The following is a 20626-nucleotide window of genomic DNA, read 5'->3' as shown; positions in this document are numbered from 1 at the left end:
CTATAATATGCCCATTTTGGCTGAACTATTTTTATAAAACATTTTTATTTATATTTATTATATATGTATATATTTAATAAATAAAATTCATACATGTATGAAATATGTATTTTATAAAACATATGTAAATGTATTTATAATTCATTCTTTGTTGCTCTTTTTCACTCCGTGTCAGTTACTACACTTTAAATTTTGAGGGAGAAAAATTACTTTCTTTGGATAATTCTTTAAAAATTGTCTACCAGCCCTGGAGTGAACAATTAGCGCAATTTAAGCAAAGCTAAGTCAGGGGAAACAAAACAAGAAGACAGAATTGCTTCTGCCTAAAGGTCCACCTGCTGGACACGTGTCGGGGAACATATGAAGAGGTGATCTGAAGGCAAGGGCCTGGATGACTCTTCTATATTCAGGGCAGTCTAAGAGGGTTGTGACCAGACATTTGCCTGTTTAACTAAGATTGTAAGTTTGTTTTTCATTATTTCATGCACTCTCTTTCAACATGTCTAGTCCACTCCATTGAGCTGTGGTGGCTAGAGTTCTTTCCATTCAACAAGACTGAGAACAGGCATGTGACAGTTTGTGGAGTGTCTCCAGCGTGTATTATAGAGCTTACAGTTTACGGATGATCTATCAACTCCAATAATCTATGTCCCTTTGGGGAATTCCAGCCCTACATCACTGCTACATTTATATACTCAACACTGACGTTTGAGTAAAAGACTTCTACAGCAGGAAAAGGAAAACCAAAAACAAAACAGCAGAAAGAGGCTAAGAAAACTTACTGCAAGGTTAACTGGAAAACTATCACAGGTTTAAAAGTGCGTTAGGACACAAGGTCATAGATTGGAGTTTTATAAACAAAAAGTTTCCGAGAAGTATACAAGATATGACAGGAAGAACATGGGTACAGCAAGACTACAAAAGGCCAGGGAGGACAAGCTATGAACTGCACCCAGATACTTCTAAAGAAATGCACACCGAGGAATCGGCTTCATACATTTATTCCAAGTAATAATTTATGTGCACACACTAGGCATACTATTTCAATAAAACAGGCATTGTAGGAAAAAATCTTAACATCTCATTATGAAATGCAAAAAGTTTTTGAAAACCCTCTCAAGGTATCTTTTAAATTATGGATATCTTCAGCATCTGTAATTTATGATTGCCCAATTATAATTTTTAATAATAAAACAGAATGGTTTCGCTCACTTTAGTTATTTAACTTTTTATTAGCCCACCTAACGGTGCCCTTCAAATACTCATGTGTATCTCTCAGCAGTATTACCTTAAAACCCAAACTGTGTTCAAGGAGCACACACTCACAACATGCTGCTCCCGACCAAGGCTGTGATGGATAGTCTTACAAATAACCCTTTTATCTTTACTCCTACTTTAAAATGCCGACCATCACTTCACTGATATCCCACAGTTTTCTTGCGACTGACTCATCCATAGCTTTGGGCAATAGTTCTTCCTCCTTACAATCTCCAAAGTACTTTCCGGATACCCCTTCCACCTCGGGTGAGGAGGCTAAGTAGATGGAGGTCTGGGCACCTTCTAGTGGAGATTTGAAAAACGCCCACGATACCAAATTGAAAAGTGGTCTGGCCAACAGTGGGATGTGTATGTGCCTCCCGAGGTTTGTCCGCACAATACCAGGATGCAACACATTGACAGTCACCTTTGTGCCTTCTAAGCGACGAGCTAGTTCTCTGGTGAAAAGAATGTTAGCCAGTTTGCTTCGACTATAACAGAAGCTTTTATTATAGCTCTGTTCACTGTTCAAGTCTTCAAAGTTGATGTCTCCATATTTATAAAGTTTGGAAGAAACAACGACAATCCTGCTGGGAGCGGAACTTTTGAGGAGGCCAAGCAGAAGATTGGTGAGTAGGAAGTGGCCCAGATGGTTCACTCCAAACTGCATCTCAAAGCCATCTTCAGTCTTCATGTATGGGCACTGGAAGATCCCTGCATTATTGATCAGGACGTCTAGCCTGGGTTCCTCCTTTAAAACCAGAAAGAGAATACAGAATTAGGAACACACATTTTCCATAGAGCTCTTTTCACTCAGGTTTGTTTTCCTAACAATGAGAAGAGTTTGAGACTAAAACTAATCTCAAGTTCTAGCCTATGTATCCAGTAACTGTTTGAAGCACTGTCAACCTTAGACTTTCTACAACTTAATGATTATGAATATGTATACTCTTACGTTTCACTCAGATGTTGATGATATAGTTATCAAGGTCTTTTTTTAAAACAGAAATACAGCAAATTTGGAGGTGAGTGACTCCTAGGATTGTATGTCTTTTCTTAATTTCAGTTGAACTAGAAAAATATCAGTTTGGTGTTGTTATGTCAAATTTATAATGCATCCCTGTGATAAACCTAAAAAATCATGCAAAATATGAAAAAAGACTTTTAAGGCAATCTTACATGATTAGGATGCGCCTGCTTGGTTCCTTTCTCAGATAACCTTATCTACTTTTAATGTTCTTAAGTTCAAGGCAGACCCAAGTGACTTGGTCATTGTCACCAGGCTTCTAAGAGGCAAGTCAGAATCAGCCTGAAGATGAAATCCTTAGATTCCAAAGCCCATTCTCATAATTAGTAACCTAGCCTGGCCTTCTAACTTCTAACTGATCTGTTTAAAACAGAGCTTCATCTCCTGAGTAAACTGGGCATGGGGACCCTGGGAGAGGGTTGAAGGGGAGGGGAGCAGAGAAAAATGTAGAGCTCAACAAAAATCAATAAATTAAAAAAAACAACAGAGCTTGAGTCAAGGTGAGCACGGCAGACCACTTCCAGCAAAGGGCTGATTTTGTAACTCCCACCTTACTGGTATCACCACCAATGGTAAATTAAAATGCTTTACTCTGCAATCCTGTTAAGTATAAAATGCCACCACAGGGACAGAATAACTTCAAGGCAGTTTCCCAAAATTGGGATAAAGAACGGTTAGAGAAGTAAACTTTGGACTAGAGCGAATATTGCTAAAATATCAAGAAAGGTTAATCCAATCATTGAGTGGATAACATCAAAATATTAGTAACAACACAGGACCATGATGGAAGCCAGGTGTACAAGAGGTAGAAGAGATAGCATCAACAGACACCATTAACCATCACTGTGGTTCCAGAACTCAGCCCTTTCTTCCCCATATGAAATCTCTTCCAAGCACCATACACCTCCACATCTTCCCAAATTAAAGTCTGAAACTGCACTGTTCTCACAGGGAGTCTTTTCATTCCTTACATCATTTAGGTCGGTTTTCTTTGGCTCTTTCCTGGCTCCTCTGTCTCTTCTGATGACAGAGGAAAAGAAATGCACAATGTGTTCCAGGTGTAAAGTCACAGTGATGACCTATGATTAAATTAATTTCAGGTCAAATTTCAATTCTCCCCCTCTCTCTCTGCCAAGTGTATGTGAAAAAAATGTGTTAAATTTCACAACTGTTATCAAAGGCTACCTGTCGGTTAACTGTTTCTCATTCTGGCCCGAGGAAAAAACTTTCATGTTTTGCACCAGTCAACTTCAAAAGGGGAATATGAGTTCACAGATACGGGGAAGGAAGGAGTATTCGTCTTTGCTAATCTTCTGGAAAGGGCTCCAGAATTAATCACTTCTGACCTATCATTCTTTGCTGGGTTTGTGTTAAGACTTTATCATTTATTATTTTTTAAATTCTAGAAGATAAATGGCATAAATTCCAAGAATACCAAACAGTGAATGTCAAAAACCTCCATTTCTTTTTCCTTCTAATTATAATCACTGAACTTCAGCGCCAAGCAAGAATGCAAATACTTAGGGTAACACAACCTCTTTTTCTGTTCCAAGCAGCAAAGTTATCAGGAATGAACATGCTCAACCCTATACATGTCAGTGATCAGAATGACCCGCTTTCTATGCTTCCAAATCTCCCAGAGACTAATATTGCTACTTGATCTGCTACACACAAATGACATGTTAACAATCAATTTCTTTGACCTGCACCAGCTCTTAACATGCAACATGCTTCCCTAGAACACAACAGGAGCTTGCTGTGAATGGTTTAAGTTTGAGGGGAACAGTGATACTCTCTACTCATTATCTCAAAAGCTACTACCTCTAGGTAAGTGGTTTAGTATGGGCTTTCTTCTGATGACATGATTTCTTTGTACAGCTTTGTGTTCAACAGTTATTAACAGCTATGGTCTTAGAAGCAAGGGCAAAACTAAAACAATCTACACAGAACAAGAAGGAGGGTGGCTATGTCCAAGCTGACTTGGGGACTGGGAAAGTTCCTACAGTGGCAAACAAGCACACTGTTCCATTAGCAATCACGACCACATAGAGTTAAACAAGAAACTTCTTTTTGAGGGATGCCTATTATTGGACCGTTAGAGAGTTGTTAGGACATGCAGGCTTAGGCTGCTTAGATCTAACTGCTAACAAATGAACTTCCAGATATTTCTTTGATCTAAGTACAGCATGGGGTAAAAAAAGCCAGACCCTCAGCTTTAGAGTCAAGAGATTCCAACTGAGACAAGCAGTCTCCCTGTACCTGGCTGACTTTAGATCTACCTCTGGTAAGTCACCTTGGCCACAACCTTTCTACTTCAGTGGAACCTGTACCATCCACCCCTCAGCCACCAAGCACCAGGAAAGCAAAGACTGAAGAAAGACATGTTACTTAACCTTCCTATGTTTCTGTTCCCTATTACGAAGTGGAGATGTTAATGCTTGCTTTAAGAGAATTAAAGTCAAGATCTGACAATAACTAATGGTGTGCTTGGCACATCTCCTGTCGTACATCAAATGTTCAATAAAGCTAGGCATATGATTTTTATTCCTGTTCTGCTTAGGGCCATTAAGAGGATTCCAAATTCCATTTTCTTTGGAAATGGGATAGAATCTAGTTAGGGATGATGCAAAGGTTGTCAATCAGCAAGAGACACTCCCTACTTTAGCAGAGCAAACCAAAAACAAAACAAACAAAATCAGGAAATGGGAATAAGAAAGAAAAACAGCAAGGAAACTTTTACAAGGGGCCTAACCAAAGCTCTTGGCGAGCTTTTCTCCTGCAGTGCTCTCAGGCCTTGGGACACCATGGAAGATCTGGCACACATTTTACTTCTGACACAGGAAAAACAATTCAAACACGGGGTGATGATTCCTGGACTGTCCTTGCCTAACAAAACGGAATGTCCAGACACTGGCTTATTTATTCACTTCCTCTGGGGACCTCCCAGGAATTCCTTCTGGCACCTGCCCCTCCTCCCAGCAGGGTCCACCGCAAGCAGGTGTCTTTCTCAGCCCTGCCCACTCTCAAGGTCACACCAGGCAGGCCTCAGGAGCCCCTCCCCCGTGGGTGGCTGGGCTTCTTCAGTAGACCCACACCTGCAGCAATTCTTGGCAGAAGGCTCGCACTGAACGTAGAGAGGCAAGGTCCAGCTCCTTGACGACCAGCTGGCCTTTGGTGGCGTCAGGCTCTTGACCCCCAGCCTGGCCGAGCTCCTGGCGGAGCTGACCCGCTGCCTCCTGTGCTCTCCCGAGGTCCCGACAGCCCATGATGACCCGCGCTCCAAGGCGCAGCAGCTCGGCCGCCGTGGCTCGGCCCAGGCCGCTGTTTGCCCCGGTGATCAGCACTGTCTTCCCGTGCATGAGGCTCTGGTCCCCGCCTCCCTGCATCCGCTGGCCCCTGGCCCCCGAGAACCGCCGTACGGCCAGCCACAGCGTCCCACCCAGTGCGGCCAGGAGCGCTGCGGCCACAGTCGCCACAGCCATAGCCTTCCGGGCAGGGTGCACGGAGCCTAGAGCACGAGTTCCGGTATCCAAAGGGCCACTGCACGCAAAGGACTCTGGGGCGCCGCCTGCCGTCCTGGGCTAGTGCGCGCGCGGGGCTTGCTGGGATGTGTAGTTTCCTCCCCTGAGGGCCCCTTGAAGTAGAGTTCATCATAGAAACCACCCTGTGGAAACCACTAGTGGATTAATTTAGAAGCTGACAGTGTTAAAATTAGCATGCGCCTGCAGACGACGGGACATTTCTCACTTTGATTTTGTTAAACGGCGGGCCGCACGGAACTAACAAAGGACACAGCCTTAGTTTCCAGTAATGTTCTTTCTAACTGGCAGATGACTGTTCTAGGTGATGATGGGTAGAAATTCATTCGGCCGGGTAACGTTAAAAACAAACAAACAAACAATGTTTTTAAAAGTTAACTAAGCTTCTTGTGAACCGACTTATGAACTTATGTATGCAAATTCTAAATTTATCTAAAGAGCTACCATTATGACTTACACAGATAGAGACGTACAATGGGATTCAGTACCCTTCAGAGAAGTAGCTTGACTGGAGCTTGACAGTTCAAAATGTTTTACAATAGCAGCAGCAACAACAACAACAAAATAAAGAGAAAAGAAGGAAGGAAGGAAGGAAGGAAGGAAGGAAGGAAGGAAGGAAGGAAGGAAGGAAGAAAAAGAAAAACACCACAAGGGGTTTAGTCTTGTGATCCGGTCTGCGGAAATACCTAATTACTCTAGACATCCAAAACGCAACCTTTCATTTTTCAATACCAGACTGTCACTGTTTATTTCTCCTCCCCATCCCTAGTTGCGTTTTTGAGCAATGCCATAAGGTACATGGGCTGTGATGGTGCCGAATTTCTGTGCTGATTCGATGTGGAACATCTGATCATCAAAGAAGATGTGGGGCCGAATCTTCACCAAGATGGGACCTTTGGGGGCTCCAGCCAGGAAAAGAGCTTCATCTATCTCTAGACCCCAGCGGCGAAGGGTCTTCAACACTCGGGCGCCTGAACTCGCCGCACTACGGGCTGTAACCAAGTAGGTCCTGATGGGACAAAGTAATCGTTCGTCTTTGGCATAGAATTTCTTCTGCAGTTTGCCTAAATCTTCCAGAAAGCCTTTAAGGGGTCCCTGGAAAAGAGAACATATGTCTCAGCTGTGAATGGGTGAGCAAAAAGAACTGATTACTAACAAAACAGGATCTTATATGACCTAGTAAAATACATGATGCCAACTGTCATACAGTGATTCTGGGCTGACAGAATGGTGCCAGACTCTCTGCATTTATGTGAAGGTATTTCCTGATACACAGCCATTTCTTTGCATGCCTGGAATAAGTCTTGGATAACCACATCATGTATCATCCAAACGAAGGTATTTTAAGTGTGAAAGAATGTTCTATAAATAAGTAAGCCAGGACAATAATCATAACCAGTGTGGTAACTGGGTGAAATATACTTCAGTGATTACCAAAACCACATTTTCCCCATTTTTTTTTCTGTTAGCTGCATCTTTTACCTTTGAAATTACTGTCAGTTTGCTTAGCTTGGTATTTGTTTGTCCTAAGTCCAGCCCTGTCTTAAAGCTATATAAGTTTGTAGTTTTTACATTAAGGCATAATGTTTGTTTCTTTTTCTATGTTACTCCGGTCTTTACCATTGTTTTACGTTTAAATCCATGAGTAAATATATTTTATGCTCCTTTAGTGCATTCAGTCATTGACATGCTGGACACATGTTTATGGAAATAATCTTTGAAAATTTAGTATATCATCAACCATACTGCTTGCTCTCCCTTCTTTACCCGAGTGAGGGTTTGCCTGGACACACATTCCATGATTGTATGCATAAGATGGAACTTGCATCATTAGACTTGGTGACCAGTACGCTTATCTTCTAAGCTACCTCACTGTCCCATTTTATGAATATTTTACAAATATATATAGTGTGCGCAAGTGTGTATGTGTGTACATATGTATGGTTCACATATGGAGGACAGAGAACATATTGTCAGATTTGGTTCTTTCCATCATGTGGGTCTAGGACATTGATTACAGGTCATCTGACTTGGAACAGACACCTTTTACCTCCATATGAGGCATCTTGCTGGTTATATGTAGTACTTAAAATATTTGGAATCTTTCTAAGATTTCAAAAACTATCTGAACTATGTATCATTTCCTAATAATAAATACCTGGATATTTGGAACATCATAACTTTTCTTCCATATATCATACAACTAAATCAAAGGGTAGCCAACTCGGGCATCTTCCAGAGGAAGATGGTGGACAAGAACCTGTACATTTCCAGAGCAATGTGGGGAGTCCAGAGACTATACAAGCAAGTGTGAAAATTTCAGGACATTTAAAACAACAATAAAGGACAACACTCTACTAACCAAGAAGTGCGCTCTTGAAGTTTTCTTTGTGCTCTTCACTAGATTTCATGAGAAACACCGCAGGCAAGGAAGGAGACAGAAAAGGACATCCTAGTTGGAACAAGAGTTAGGGAGAAAGCCCTGTATTTGGGAAAGAATGAATCTTTATTGAGATCTCTAGACCTTGAGGGAAGAATGCTTAAGTTGTTAGAAGGGCTTTAGGCAGGCAGTCCAGGCATTCTTTCCCTGGAAAAATGAAAAGTGGTCTGCTCTTAGGGCTGACAGGAAAAGCTGTTAGATCCCAGACTACTAGGCATATCCTTTCACTGGGATGCAGGAAAAGTAGCACCATCTTAAAATTCCAGGAGCACAAAGCAAGCAGAGAAGGAAAGAACCGCTGACAGAGTGAGTTTGGTGATTTTTCTGCATAAACTTACAGAGAAGGCCTGACAGTTTGGGTTGAGAATGACCCAAGGAAAGATCAATTTACAGTTTTAGAGCCAATGAGAAGAATTTGAAGTCTGTGACAGTATAAAGAAAGCCAGAGCAACAATAATAACTAGAAGTAATTCAACTCTTGATTACATTGATTTAGTCTATCAGAATAGATAGTAGAAGAGGAGGAATGACAATAAGCAGATTGAGACAGTATTTACCAAGGCCTTTAATTGTGCATTTGATTATATGTGTGTGTGCAAATATATATATATACATATATATGTATATATATATTTGACAATATGAGAATACAATAAAACAAAAATTTGCTTTCAAAAGGAATTTAAAGAATTTAGACTTAATGATGACAAAAGTATTAAGCATATAATAGAAAAATTGAAAAGAACTCTTATTGATTCCTTTAAAAGTCCAACATCTACTTTAACAGAAGAAAACAATCATGAGTACAATAATAACTTCGGCAAATAGGAGCTGATTATAATGCTAGAATTAAGCATTACTGTCCAGAAATCAAGGATGTCTTCAGATGAAGAGCAGCAGACTCATGAAGTTGAAGATAAGTAAAAATAGACAAAATATAGAGGTAAAAAAAAAACAACACATTTAAATGCTGTGGGACACACAAATGCAAATGGGGCTAGGAAAAAGAGGAAGAGAGGCACACATGCATGCACAGACAAAGAAGACATGAAAGTAATTGCACAGAGACAGAGAAAGAGAGAGATGGAGGCATATGCCACACAGACATACACACACGCAGTCCGTGCATACACACATGTAAGCATGTGTCTGCATGGTCACATACACACAGAAGGGAGAGGGGAGAACACATAAAACTACTCCAACAAGACGTACAGAAAATCTTGATTAGTTAGTGAAAATAGACATAGTATATACTGAGAATCATAGTAGATAAAAGACTCAAAACATACGAGGTCAGAACCTATGCAATGGAAGTGTGTGAAAAAAACAAAACAAAATATGGATGGGCATCTGAAGGTTGCTAAAGAAAAATAAGGGAAACACACAGTTCTATAACCAGTGAAAATAAAATATACTTTTATTTTATTTTGTTGAGACAGGGTCTCTCAGGACACTCTATTTATACTAGGCTGCCCTTAGAACCCACAGAGATCCACTTGTCTCTGTGTCCTGATTTATGGGATTCAGGGTGCAGGCTAACATGCTTGTCTATGATGTAATAATAAACTTAGGAAGAAATAGAATTTTCAGGAAAGCAAACAGTAATTTTTGCTAGCATATATGTCCTGCTGAAATGCTAAACTAGGACCTGCAATTTTTAAAAGGAACAAATATATAAAAGACCATTTCTGTCTCATTCTTACCTTTTGTCATTGCCAAAGGCAAAAAGAGCATCAAGTTATTGTGAATTAATAGTAAAGAACATAAAATCAATATATGTCAACTTATGTAGGAGGGTCTTCTGTCTATGTGTTACTTTCATTGGTTAAATAAAGAAAATGCCTTGGCCTTTTGATAGGCCAGCCCTTAGGTGGGTGGAGTAGACAGAACAGAATTCTGGGAAGAAGAAGAAAACAGAGTCAGGCAGACGCCATGATTCTCCGGCCCAAGTCAGAGGTAGGTTAGGTTCTTTCCTGGTAAGCCACAGCCTCGTGGTGCTACACAGATTTAATGGAAATGGGTTAATCAAGATGTAAGAGTTAGCCAATAAGCAGCTAGAGCTAATGGGCCAGGCAGTGTTTAAATGAATACAGTTTTCATGTAATTATTTCAGGGATTAGCCAGGCGACCAGGAACTGGGCAGTACGCGGCCTGCTCACTGCTTATCTTTGCAACAGTCAACACAGCACAGAACAAGTTGGGGAGTGATCTGTGGCAAGGTTCATATATTACAGACAAGGGAAATAGGATTGTTTGACCAAATATCAAAGTTACATGAAGTTATGTATTACAAGACTTACAATAAACACAGGGGAAAATCTTTAATTAGTTATTAGTAGTATAAGTACAGATGATTCTGAAATATGGTGACTAAACTAGAGACAAAAATTAAAAGATAAGACATGTTGAGGAAAGTTGGAAGACATTAGATTTTACTAAAACAGGTATTACTGATCTCATATACTTAAATGATTTCAAGAACACAGGACACAGCAGAAAACATCACAACAAACAAAGTACAATACAAACTATGTTTCTGGTCACTAGAGTAAGTAAGACTTGTACGTAGTAATAGATATGTTGACAAACCTCTTTAAATGTTTAGCAATTAAGTAACCTAATTGTAAACAACACACTCCACTTTAGTTTTAAGGAAATTAAAGCAATAATGAAAAGAATAGTGATTTTCAATTGTATAATAAGCAACTCCAACTGATGTAAAAACATATATCATATGTTAAATATAAAATAAATAAAAAGACATGGACTTGTTGAAGGTAAAAGTACTGAAAATATATAATACGTACATTATCTAGAAACAGAAACATATGAATATCAAACTCGGGCATTGCATGAGAAAGAGAAGTTGCTGAATATGACAAAGAATATATACAATAATCTTAAATATGTGGGACCTAAAGTACAGTATATAAAAACTGATTAAAAACTGACAGAGGTCATAAAACACACCTGTAATCCCAGCACCTGGGAAGCTGACACATGAAGGCAGTGAGTTCAGTGAGCTCAAAGAAAGCCTTGGTTTCAGAATTAGATCCTGTCTCAATCAATCAATACATTTCCACTTATATTAAGATGCATCAATACTGTCTTCTTGTGAATATAGCAAACAAGCAAGAAGATTTGACCATCTAAAGATGTGAGCTGGTATAAGAGCGGTGCCTGTAGTTAAGTGCTGGCAGCATGAGGAACCAAGTTGGAGCTCAAGCCAGTCAGGGGTGGCAGTTTAGGACTGTTATCTCAGCCCTAGGGAGGCAGAGACATATGGATGCCCAGAGCTTGCTGTCTAGCTACTGTTATTGTAAATTCCAAACTCACGAAGGACAGTTGTAGGGGAAGACACCTGACATCCATCTCTTGCTTCTATATGTACACACACACACACCTTCACATAACATTGGCATGACTTTAATTAATATGCTCAATCTAATTTACACTTGTAGAATATTCATTCCAACAGCAGCAATGTATTATTTTTGAAGTACACAGTACATACTTGGTAGGTTATAACCTTCTCAGCACAAAATACAGTGCAACAAAGCAAAATACAAAGCCTTTTACGTGGGGGCGGGTCACAATGGTGTAAGATTTGTGCATAGTAAGAGAGAGCCCTGTACAGGGGAAAATAGCCTCAACAAATATCTGGCCATTAATTTACTTTAATTGTAAATACACCCAACAGCAGGAAAGTCATAAGTTCAAATATTTTTTGAATTGAAATCAAATGGTACCACTTTTAAAAGTCAGGGAGATAAAACTACAGTCTACAAAGAAGACAAAATTCAAAAAGCCTATTTTAGAAACCAACCCCCCCAAAAGAAAGAAAACAAAAAGCTAAAAAGATTGCAATCCGTGACCTCGGTCATCAGAATAGAAATGTTAGGACATAAAGCTTACAAATCACAATCCCAGAGAACTTAGACAACAATGAGGACCCTAAGAGAGACATACATGGTTCTAATCTACACAGGAAGTAGAAAAAGACAAGATCTCCTGAATAAACTGAGAGCATGGGGACCTTGGGGAAGGGTTGAAGGGAAGGGGGGAGGCAGAGAGAGGAACAGAGAAAAATGTAGAGCTTAATAAAAAATAAACGAAAAAAATGTTAGGAAAGATATCTCATGGAAAAGGTAAATAAAAATGATAAATCATTGCCTACACTGACAAAAAAACCCAATAAAATAAAATGACAACAATTAACTAATATTAGACATGAAACTGGAGAGACATCTCTAACTATTCTACAAACATAAAAGCCTTAGTAAGACATTTACAAGTTTATGTTTATAAAAATGAGAAATGAAATTGGTAATTCTCTTTGAGGAACACAAAGTAATAAAAGAAAGAACTGAACCGAAGAACAAAGACTGAATGAACAGCAGGTTAAAGGCTTTTCAAGGTCAGGTGAGACAGTTCAGGAAAAATGTCGCTTCCTTTGTAAACCAGAAAAGGTATATTCCTGAGCTCACATGAAGGAGGAAGGAGAGAACTGACTCCACAAAGTTGTCCCTTGACCTCCATATGCACACCATGTCACATGTGCCTCAACCCCATCATCACACTACAACACACAGAGACGCACATGCACACACGTGTGTGTGTGTCTATGTGGTTTTTCAATGTTGTTCAGACCTAGCTAGTTTGTTTAGAAAGGCTTACAAAAAATTTGCTTAGTTTCCATGTATCTTGTGAAACCATTATTACTCTACTAAAATGAGATATCATGAGTAAACTATAGAGTACTTCCCTCATACATACGAAGGCAGACAACTTCTCAGTTCTACAGACTGGATCTAGGAATATATAAAAAGGATCGCACTATATGGCCATCTCAAGTGCATCCACAATGCGAACTGCCTCAACAAATTAAAAAGCCTTTAGTGAATTTATATGTCAATGACTTCCTGAGCCATTTGATTTTCTCAGTGAATGATACAAGTGCATCAATCAAAATCTGACATCCATTCTACAAACCCTTAAAAGTGCACAGTGAATAGCAGCAGCCTCGACTTGATAAAGGATATCTGCAAAGATCCTACAGACACATTACTGGAAGATTGACAGTCCTCTGAAGGACAGGGATGGGTGCCAGGCTGGCCGTGCTCATGGATATTACTGAACATTAAATGGATCAGATTTATTGTGAAACTGGATCATCCATCAGTTCAGATTTAGTTTGGATACCATTTCATGCTTCTATTTTTCTTCTGCTCAAATGTCCATTTCAGATCTTGAATTTTAATATGTCATGAAATGGATTTAAAAAAAAATCCATGGAGAAACCCTGTCTTGAAAATCCAAAAATAAAATAAAATAAAATAAATAAAATCCAAACCAAAACCAAAACCCCCAAATACTTGTTTTGGGCTTGTTAGGTATGTTGAGGCTAATTATTTACTTGGATCCAAGATTTTAGTCTTGAAGCTCTTCTCAATTAAACAGTGTCATTCTTGATTTTGGGGGTCACAGACTGACAACCCCAGAAGATGTTTCCTGAGTGGTGTATTGGAAAGTACCTTACTGTTTTGAGGGCTGAAGATTTTGGAATAGCTTCTTGGTATGCTGTGCTGTATTACAAGGACTTGAAGAGGGCTAACTCATCAGTAACGGATTACAGAAGTGTTTCCAAAAGGGTAAATAAAAGAATGTTCAATTTGAAAGCCAGCGTTGTCAGCAGTACATGTTCCAAAGTAAGGAATTCACAAACAGAAGAGAGCAGAGCACAAAGGGACTGGAGGGGCCACCTAAAGTTAGTTAAAATTCCATCACAAGGACCAATATCTATACTCACATGTTGGAAGAGAAGCAGATGAAGAAACCAAGCTTGGTAAACTTACCTGAGCAAGAGGCTTATTCTCAAATAATGTTTCATGTTGGAAGAATTTGTCCAGCCCATGCTCCTTGGCAATATGTTCAGACTCATCAGAGAAGAGGACAGCATCCCCATCAAAGGCCACGCGGAGCTGCGTGTCACAATAAGCCATGTCTTTGGCTCCAGCAAACATGGTTGCAGAGGCGATGCCTGAAATCATATGGAGAGATTAGCGCTCTTCTTAAGCCTATGGGCTTTATTTTCTTACAGTAAAAACTCCTCCCCCATGGTGATACTGCTTCTGTAGCAACAGCCACATAATTCCACTTCTGTCCATAACTACCAACTCAGAACAGAGATCTATGCACTGACTCTGTTTATACCGGAATGGGGGGTGAACAAGAGTTGTGGAATAATCACTGGAAATGATTCCTTCCAGGAATGTTAAATCCCTATGGGGTACCACATATATAAAAGAACTAGCCAAAGACCCAATAAGCTGGTGAGCCACCTAAAGCTAACCCAAGGCCACTGACCATCTGAGTAAACCTTAGGAGCTAGAAGAATAAACCCAGGTCTTTACCTTCTTTTATTGCTTCTTGTACTTTTTCAGAATCCGCAGAAAGATACAAATTGGTAAGATATGCCTTCAAATAGCCAATGGGGCTTTTCCCACCCGTCAAGCAGAATCGGTCAATTAGTAGACCTAGTTTTGGGTGAGAAAGACTGTGTTATGGTCCAGAGTAAAGATACAACATTGATCCAAATGACATTTACTGGAGGCATGAAATTTCGTATTAGTTAATCCATGTGAGTTCATCTGTAAGCCTAACTGGATATTATCATCTAATAAATTATTGAAAATTGAAAGTGACTTTCACCGCAGCAGTATGAGGACACCTCTCAGACACTTCAGATTCTACGTTTGGTTTACGTCACATAGACCATGTTGGTTTACACAAAATCACGTGGTGGATAGTATTCTCCTTATAGAAAAGGATGCTGAAAAAGCTTGACCAATTTGCTGGTTCACAGACAAAGGGCAGACTGCGGCACGCAGGTTTGACTATGATAATCCTCTCTTTCCTTAACTAAGCCTCTTTCTCTTGCTTATTGAAAGAGGACTTTAAAGGTACATCCTTATTTTAAATATCACTTCTGCATTTCTTTAATGCAGTACTAATAATACATTGCTCCTGGACTTAAACTATTTTCTAAAGTTAATCAGAAAATTTCACTCCTTCTTGACTAGAATATTTGATTATAGCTATTAGCAGATTGACATTAATATTATATTCTCTGGATTTTCTTTCTTCTTTTTCAGTAATGGGACTTATACTAGGAGCATAATATATGTTAGGCAAACACTCTACCAATGAACTACCACGTTCCCTTAATTTTTTAAAAGTATTAAGTAAGATACAGTTAAGTTGCTCATATTGGTTTTCAACTTGCTATTGTTGCTGTGTAGCTCAGGTAGGTCTTGAGTTCAAGGTAATTCTCTAGCTTCTGGCCATAGTCTTCTGAAAAGTTGACATGATAAGCCTATGCCCTCAAACTCCAATTAATATACCTTTAAATACCTTCCAACAATTAAAAGAAAAGGATGGACTGTTCAAAAGATTTTTGTAAAGCCAGCATCCGAATATGCAACGAATGAAAGAATGGATTGGTGTGATTCCTTTTTGAGAGTATTATTCTAAGGAAATAATACAAAGTTTTGGTAAAGATTTATGTATAAAGTCTGAATTTAGGATTGTATTTTAAAGAAAATGTATTCATCGATGTGAGATGGTCATGCATATGATAAAATTCTATGTACTTATTCACACTCAGCTTTAAATTTAGGATAAATTGGGTAACTACACTATCTAGATAACGCAAAACCTAGGGTTTAGTTAGCTATTTAAAGACCAAACTCAAAGGGCAGCAATGTGAGTAGGAGTATCTGCTTGGCATTAATAAAATATTACCAGACTTTTAGATAATCTAATGTTGGGTATAAGTGACTCAAAAGTGGATCTTATAAACCCTTAAGTAACATCAACATAATATCCTGGGAAATATGTACTGGCACTAGGACTTAAAACTGAATGAAAACACTGTTTTGTTTGTTTTATTCTCAAAGGGATCCCAGTTTACTGTGAGCCGGGCATGTAAACTGTAGCAAAGACTACAGTAGAGATAGACACAGGTTGTTTCCTGTACCCTAAAGAGGTAAACAACTAACCCTTCCAAGGTAACGACTGTAATTCCATAGAGAAGGCAAGAAGGAAAGGTGTACCGACTGGTTTATCAACAGAATTACTACAGAAGAAACTGGAAACCTCAGTGTTTTTAACATGCTGAAGGACAGATAGACCAATATCACTTACTTAATCAATAAGACTAGGTATGATTGTACACACCTATAATCCCAGTACTAGGAAACTGAGTCAAGATGATCTAGAGCTAGCCTGGGCTACCCAGTAAGGGCCTATGTGCAAACAAACAAAAAGCATCAAAGTATTCTTTATTTACTGAATGAATAGTATATACCTCTCAGAGCCCTTGACACAAATTTTCTCTTTCCAATTTATAACATTATATATATATACATTATTATTATTATTATTATATTAAATATATATAAATACATAAATGTATTTTAATAATGCAATTATATACATACATTTATGTATAAAATACATTTATGTATTTATTATTTTAATAATGCAATTATATATACATATGTATATATAATTGCATTATTAAAATACATTTCAGGTGCCAATTTTATAATTAGGGTCATATGAAATAATAAAATAAAACTCAATAACTTGAGTAATACACCTTGGTTAATGCCTAATTAATAGGATTTCTATGTGCACAAGTTAAACCTGATATTTATGTGGCATACCCACAAGTAGATTCATTACTAGCAAACAATACAATGATGTCCCAAAGAGGATGTTGGGTAATTTCAAACTAGAATAAAAGGGGAAACTTTACAAGAAAATGACACATTGATAGAAATGTTCAGAAGGCTAGCGCCAATAAAATTTTTCCATGTAAAGTAATAAAGACAGTTTTTCCGGTAAGAATATGATTTGTGTGTGGGAGAGAGAGGGCAGCCAGGAGCATCCAATTTTAAAAAGTGGAAGGGGAGGTGAAAACCTTTAAACCCTTAACATGGATCTGTGGTGAGGAAAAAGTTTGATCCCACAGAAAAAGCCTCTGGGCTGACGGCTCCTTGAAGTCAAGTTCAGAAGTGAAAAACATAAAGCAGAGAAATATATTGAGGACCTGGGATTAAGACTTTGAAATTCACACTTGACAACTTAAGTCCAGAGCTTTGAGCCCAGCTCTGCGCTGAAGTTAAAAATGAGCATAGCCTTTCTTGTTCTGACATAGGCAAATAAACATTCCCCACGCAGAAGGGGTTGTCGGTATCAAAGACACTGCAGCGGTTTAAGCCACAGTTAGCAAAATAGCATGGCCTCTTTTTTGCAGAGCTGTGAGCTGGTCTTCCCACATGGTATTTATTTTACTTACCATAGTGATTGACGCTGTTTATAAGCCGTACTCCCACTTGGGCATGGTTATTAGTCATCAGTACTATATCAAATAAGTCTTGTTCTTCAGGATACAGATCACGGAGTCTGGAGTTGACATGCTGCAACGCCTGCAGGTTACAAACATGGGCATATGAAAAAGGGGAGGCAAGGTAGGCCTTAGGCAGCAGGAGGAAACAGCACCTCGGCAGGGCCGAAATCAAGTTCGACAGAATCCTGGCTAAGCAATCGCCGTTCCTTTAAGAGATGGTTATTTTACCATTCCTATGTTTTATGACTCCCACACATAGGCTTCAGTCAATGTCCATGGCACAGATGGGTTATGTCCTTGGGATGTTATTACAGCATTCTGCTTACTAGAATTATCTCATGGGTGGATAGAGAAAAAGATCAGGCTATTTATCCCGTTTATGATTTGCCCTTCTGGTTTGTCTATTTGTCTTAGTTTATACATTCTGATTTTATTGTGAGGAACTGGGAAAGGCTTGGGAATTTGCATGTCACTCGTATGCAGGAAACAGATCGAGGCCGATTAATAATCTCAATGGCTTTGTTTTGTTTTTGAATTGCTATGGAAGGGAGATAATAGGCTGCGATTTATTTATTTTAATTTTAACATTTACTTTTAATTGTGTGTGTGTGTGTGTGTGTGTGTGTGTGTGTGTGTGCACATGTGAGAATGTAAGTGCCCACAATGTGTCAGATTCCCTGGAGCTGTAGTTACAGACAGTTGTAACTTGCCCGATATGGAGATTGGGACCCAAAGTCAGGTTCTCTTCAAATAGTATCGCCCTTTACTACCACACTCTTCCTGCTAGCTCCTTAATCTTTTTTTTTTTTTGTATATTTTAAACGTATGTTTTTCATAGGCCTGTGGTTTCTCCCCATGCTTCTACATGTCCTGCGAACACCTTTTACTCCAAACCATAGAAGCGTCATTGGCTTTCCCATAGTGCGTGATTGAGGGTGTGACTATCCTATAACTTACATAGGAGATTAGTTGTAAGTACTACATATTTTTTTTTTTTTTAGCATCTTCACAATGCCAAGGGTCAGGAGCATCGTGATTTTCTTGCTGTAATTGAGGGTCATACTAGGTAAAGTGAATTCCATCATTTTAAGAAAGCATTTCTTTCTGCTGCTCAGGGCCATTGTTAACTCTCTCTTACTTCCTACCTCTCCATGGATGGAGGAAACAGGCTTTTGTTGAAAAGGTCAGAAAACTAGGGCTCCATTTAAGAAAGCCCTGATCTGAAACCATGGATTCGGGATGGGGAAAAAAAAAAATCTCAACAATTCCAGAAGTCTTTGGGACTTGGTCAACTAGAATGGGGCAAGAATTATAAAGATGGTGTGGGGATTCTCGGGAAGACTGGGAAACTCTGTTTGGGAGTTTACATCATACCTTGACAAACCGGAATGCGGGCCCTGGGGTCAGGATGACGTTCTCATTGGTGAGCTGATACTCCATGTACTTTTCGAGACCCTCTTCTTCATAGATTCTCCTGTCGTCCACCATATTGAAGAGTGCCCGGGAAGATACAGCAATGGTGATGGCATGCTTGGGTTTGGGCTGCGGAGAAGGTCAAGGAAAAGAGAATCAACACATGCAGAGAGGAGTAGGGGATGCAGCGAGAAAGGGAAAAAGGGCTAAGATGGGAGGGACTTCCCTAGGAAGTAAGTGGGTGTGATCCTAGGGTCAGGATGCAGAGAGCCCAGGGATGCCTGAGGCCTGGGCATTCTCACCGGCCTGGGCCGTGCACAACTGGGGATCTTCTCATATAGCATGCTCACAGATGTCCAGTAGGCCTCGTCCACCTCATCTTCTTCCATCTGTTGCCGCTGCCGCTGCTGGGCCTCAGACAGACATTCCTGGTCCATGTCCACTGACGTGCCATACTGCAGGCGGCGCTGGACATAGGACTTCCACTCAGTCGGAGGAGTACGCGGATACTGAGACTTGGGTATTATCAGCTCCCGAGAGTCACAGCTGTGCGCATAGTCCCGTAACTGCACTTCTTTAGTATCTCTGGTTTCTCTGAGATTCCAGGGTTCACTGCCCCCATACATTTTCGAAGTCCGCCTGGAGTTGGGCTCTGGTTCCGGGGGTGTGGGAGGTTGTGAGTCAAGCTGGGTGATAGGTCTGGTTTGTGGAGTCTGCGATATGGAGAGCTTCTCTGATGTTTGAGGTGGAGGCGAGGCCTCATGCTGACTGGGGGAGGCAGAGGAAGTTCGAGAGGTCGCGGTGCTGGTGGGGGCCTGCTGAAGAAATGGGGGTTGAAGCCCAGAACCACGAGGATGCACATACTAGTCTTCCACGTTGCATCTCCTAGCTCTAGCCTATTCTTGGACCTTGATGAATCTTCTTAGTTCATTCTAGCTCCTTTAACTAGGCCATAGAGCAACCAAGCAGGCATTGGAGATGACTCTTTAGATGGACAGACTGTTCTGCCCTCATTCCTGTACCTCGCAAAGGCACATCGCAGGTGCTCCTTGTAGCATCTGCTATTTGGTTTTGAGTAAATACGTTCAAGTCCTTTTATCCATAAGCAACATAAATCATAGACCTTACCTCCCTCAGCAACTCCAGCCGGCTTCATGAGCAAACTGGGTAAGCCACTGGCTCTAGAATGCCTGACTTATCCTGATCCTCTCTGGGTCTGTTTGCCCTGCCACAAGCCTGTGACTGCTGTGAAGTCTGGGGAGTCACATGGTTTCAGGTTTGGTATGCCTTGAGAAAACAGCAGAACTGATTATCTATCTAAGCAAGCAGGGGGGAATTCTAGAGAAAGAATACCTTTGCTGAGGCTGCTCTGCAAGTTGGTATCAAACGAATATTCACATATTGCCTCCAATTATGTTTGTTCCACATGTGTGGAAGGAGATTCTTGGTGAGATTATTGGACCAAATCTGACAGAATGTAAGTGTTGTGGATGTGTGTGTGTGTGTGTGTGTGTGTGTGTGTGTGTGTGTGT

At 40.0% G+C, this 20626-nt stretch overlaps 2 protein-coding genes across 4 annotated transcripts in view; both read right to left on the bottom strand.

The window, feature by feature from the left end:
* Window positions 1-985: 985 nt before the first annotated feature.
* Window positions 986-5802, bottom strand: Rdh14 (retinol dehydrogenase 14). Its single transcript, XM_005360605.2, has 2 exons — window positions 5380-5802; window positions 986-2008 (listed from the first exon to the last, which is right to left on the bottom strand). Exons 1-2 carry the CDS (start codon window positions 5764-5766, stop codon window positions 1391-1393), a joined length of 1005 nt encoding a protein of 334 aa, XP_005360662.1. The 5' UTR covers window positions 5767-5802; the 3' UTR covers window positions 986-1390.
* A 786-nt stretch (window positions 5803-6588) lies between these two features.
* Window positions 6589-20626, bottom strand: part of Nt5c1b (5'-nucleotidase, cytosolic IB) — a 17834-nt gene continuing 3796 nt past the window's right edge. Inside the window, exons 4-9 of one of the 3 annotated variants that reach the window (XM_005360601.2) lie at window positions 19397-19909; window positions 19056-19223; window positions 17631-17760; window positions 14680-14802; window positions 14122-14306; window positions 6589-6918 (exon numbers count right to left, since the gene is read on the bottom strand). In XM_005360601.2, the coding sequence (XP_005360658.1) occupies window positions 6589-6918; window positions 14122-14306; window positions 14680-14802; window positions 17631-17760; window positions 19056-19223; window positions 19397-19909 (1449 nt within the window). Of the gene's footprint in view, window positions 6919-14121; window positions 14307-14679; window positions 14803-17630; window positions 17761-19055; window positions 19224-19396; window positions 19913-20626 lie in introns of all 3 variants that reach the window. The other 2 variants (XM_005360600.2, XM_013351269.1) reach the window with 2 other exon arrangements.

Source organism: Microtus ochrogaster, linkage group LG3, assembly GCF_000317375.1.
Source record: "Microtus ochrogaster isolate Prairie Vole_2 linkage group LG3, MicOch1.0, whole genome shotgun sequence".
Taxonomy (NCBI): domain Eukaryota; kingdom Metazoa; phylum Chordata; class Mammalia; order Rodentia; family Cricetidae; genus Microtus; species Microtus ochrogaster.
This window is presented reverse-complemented; position numbering and strand designations above follow the sequence as displayed.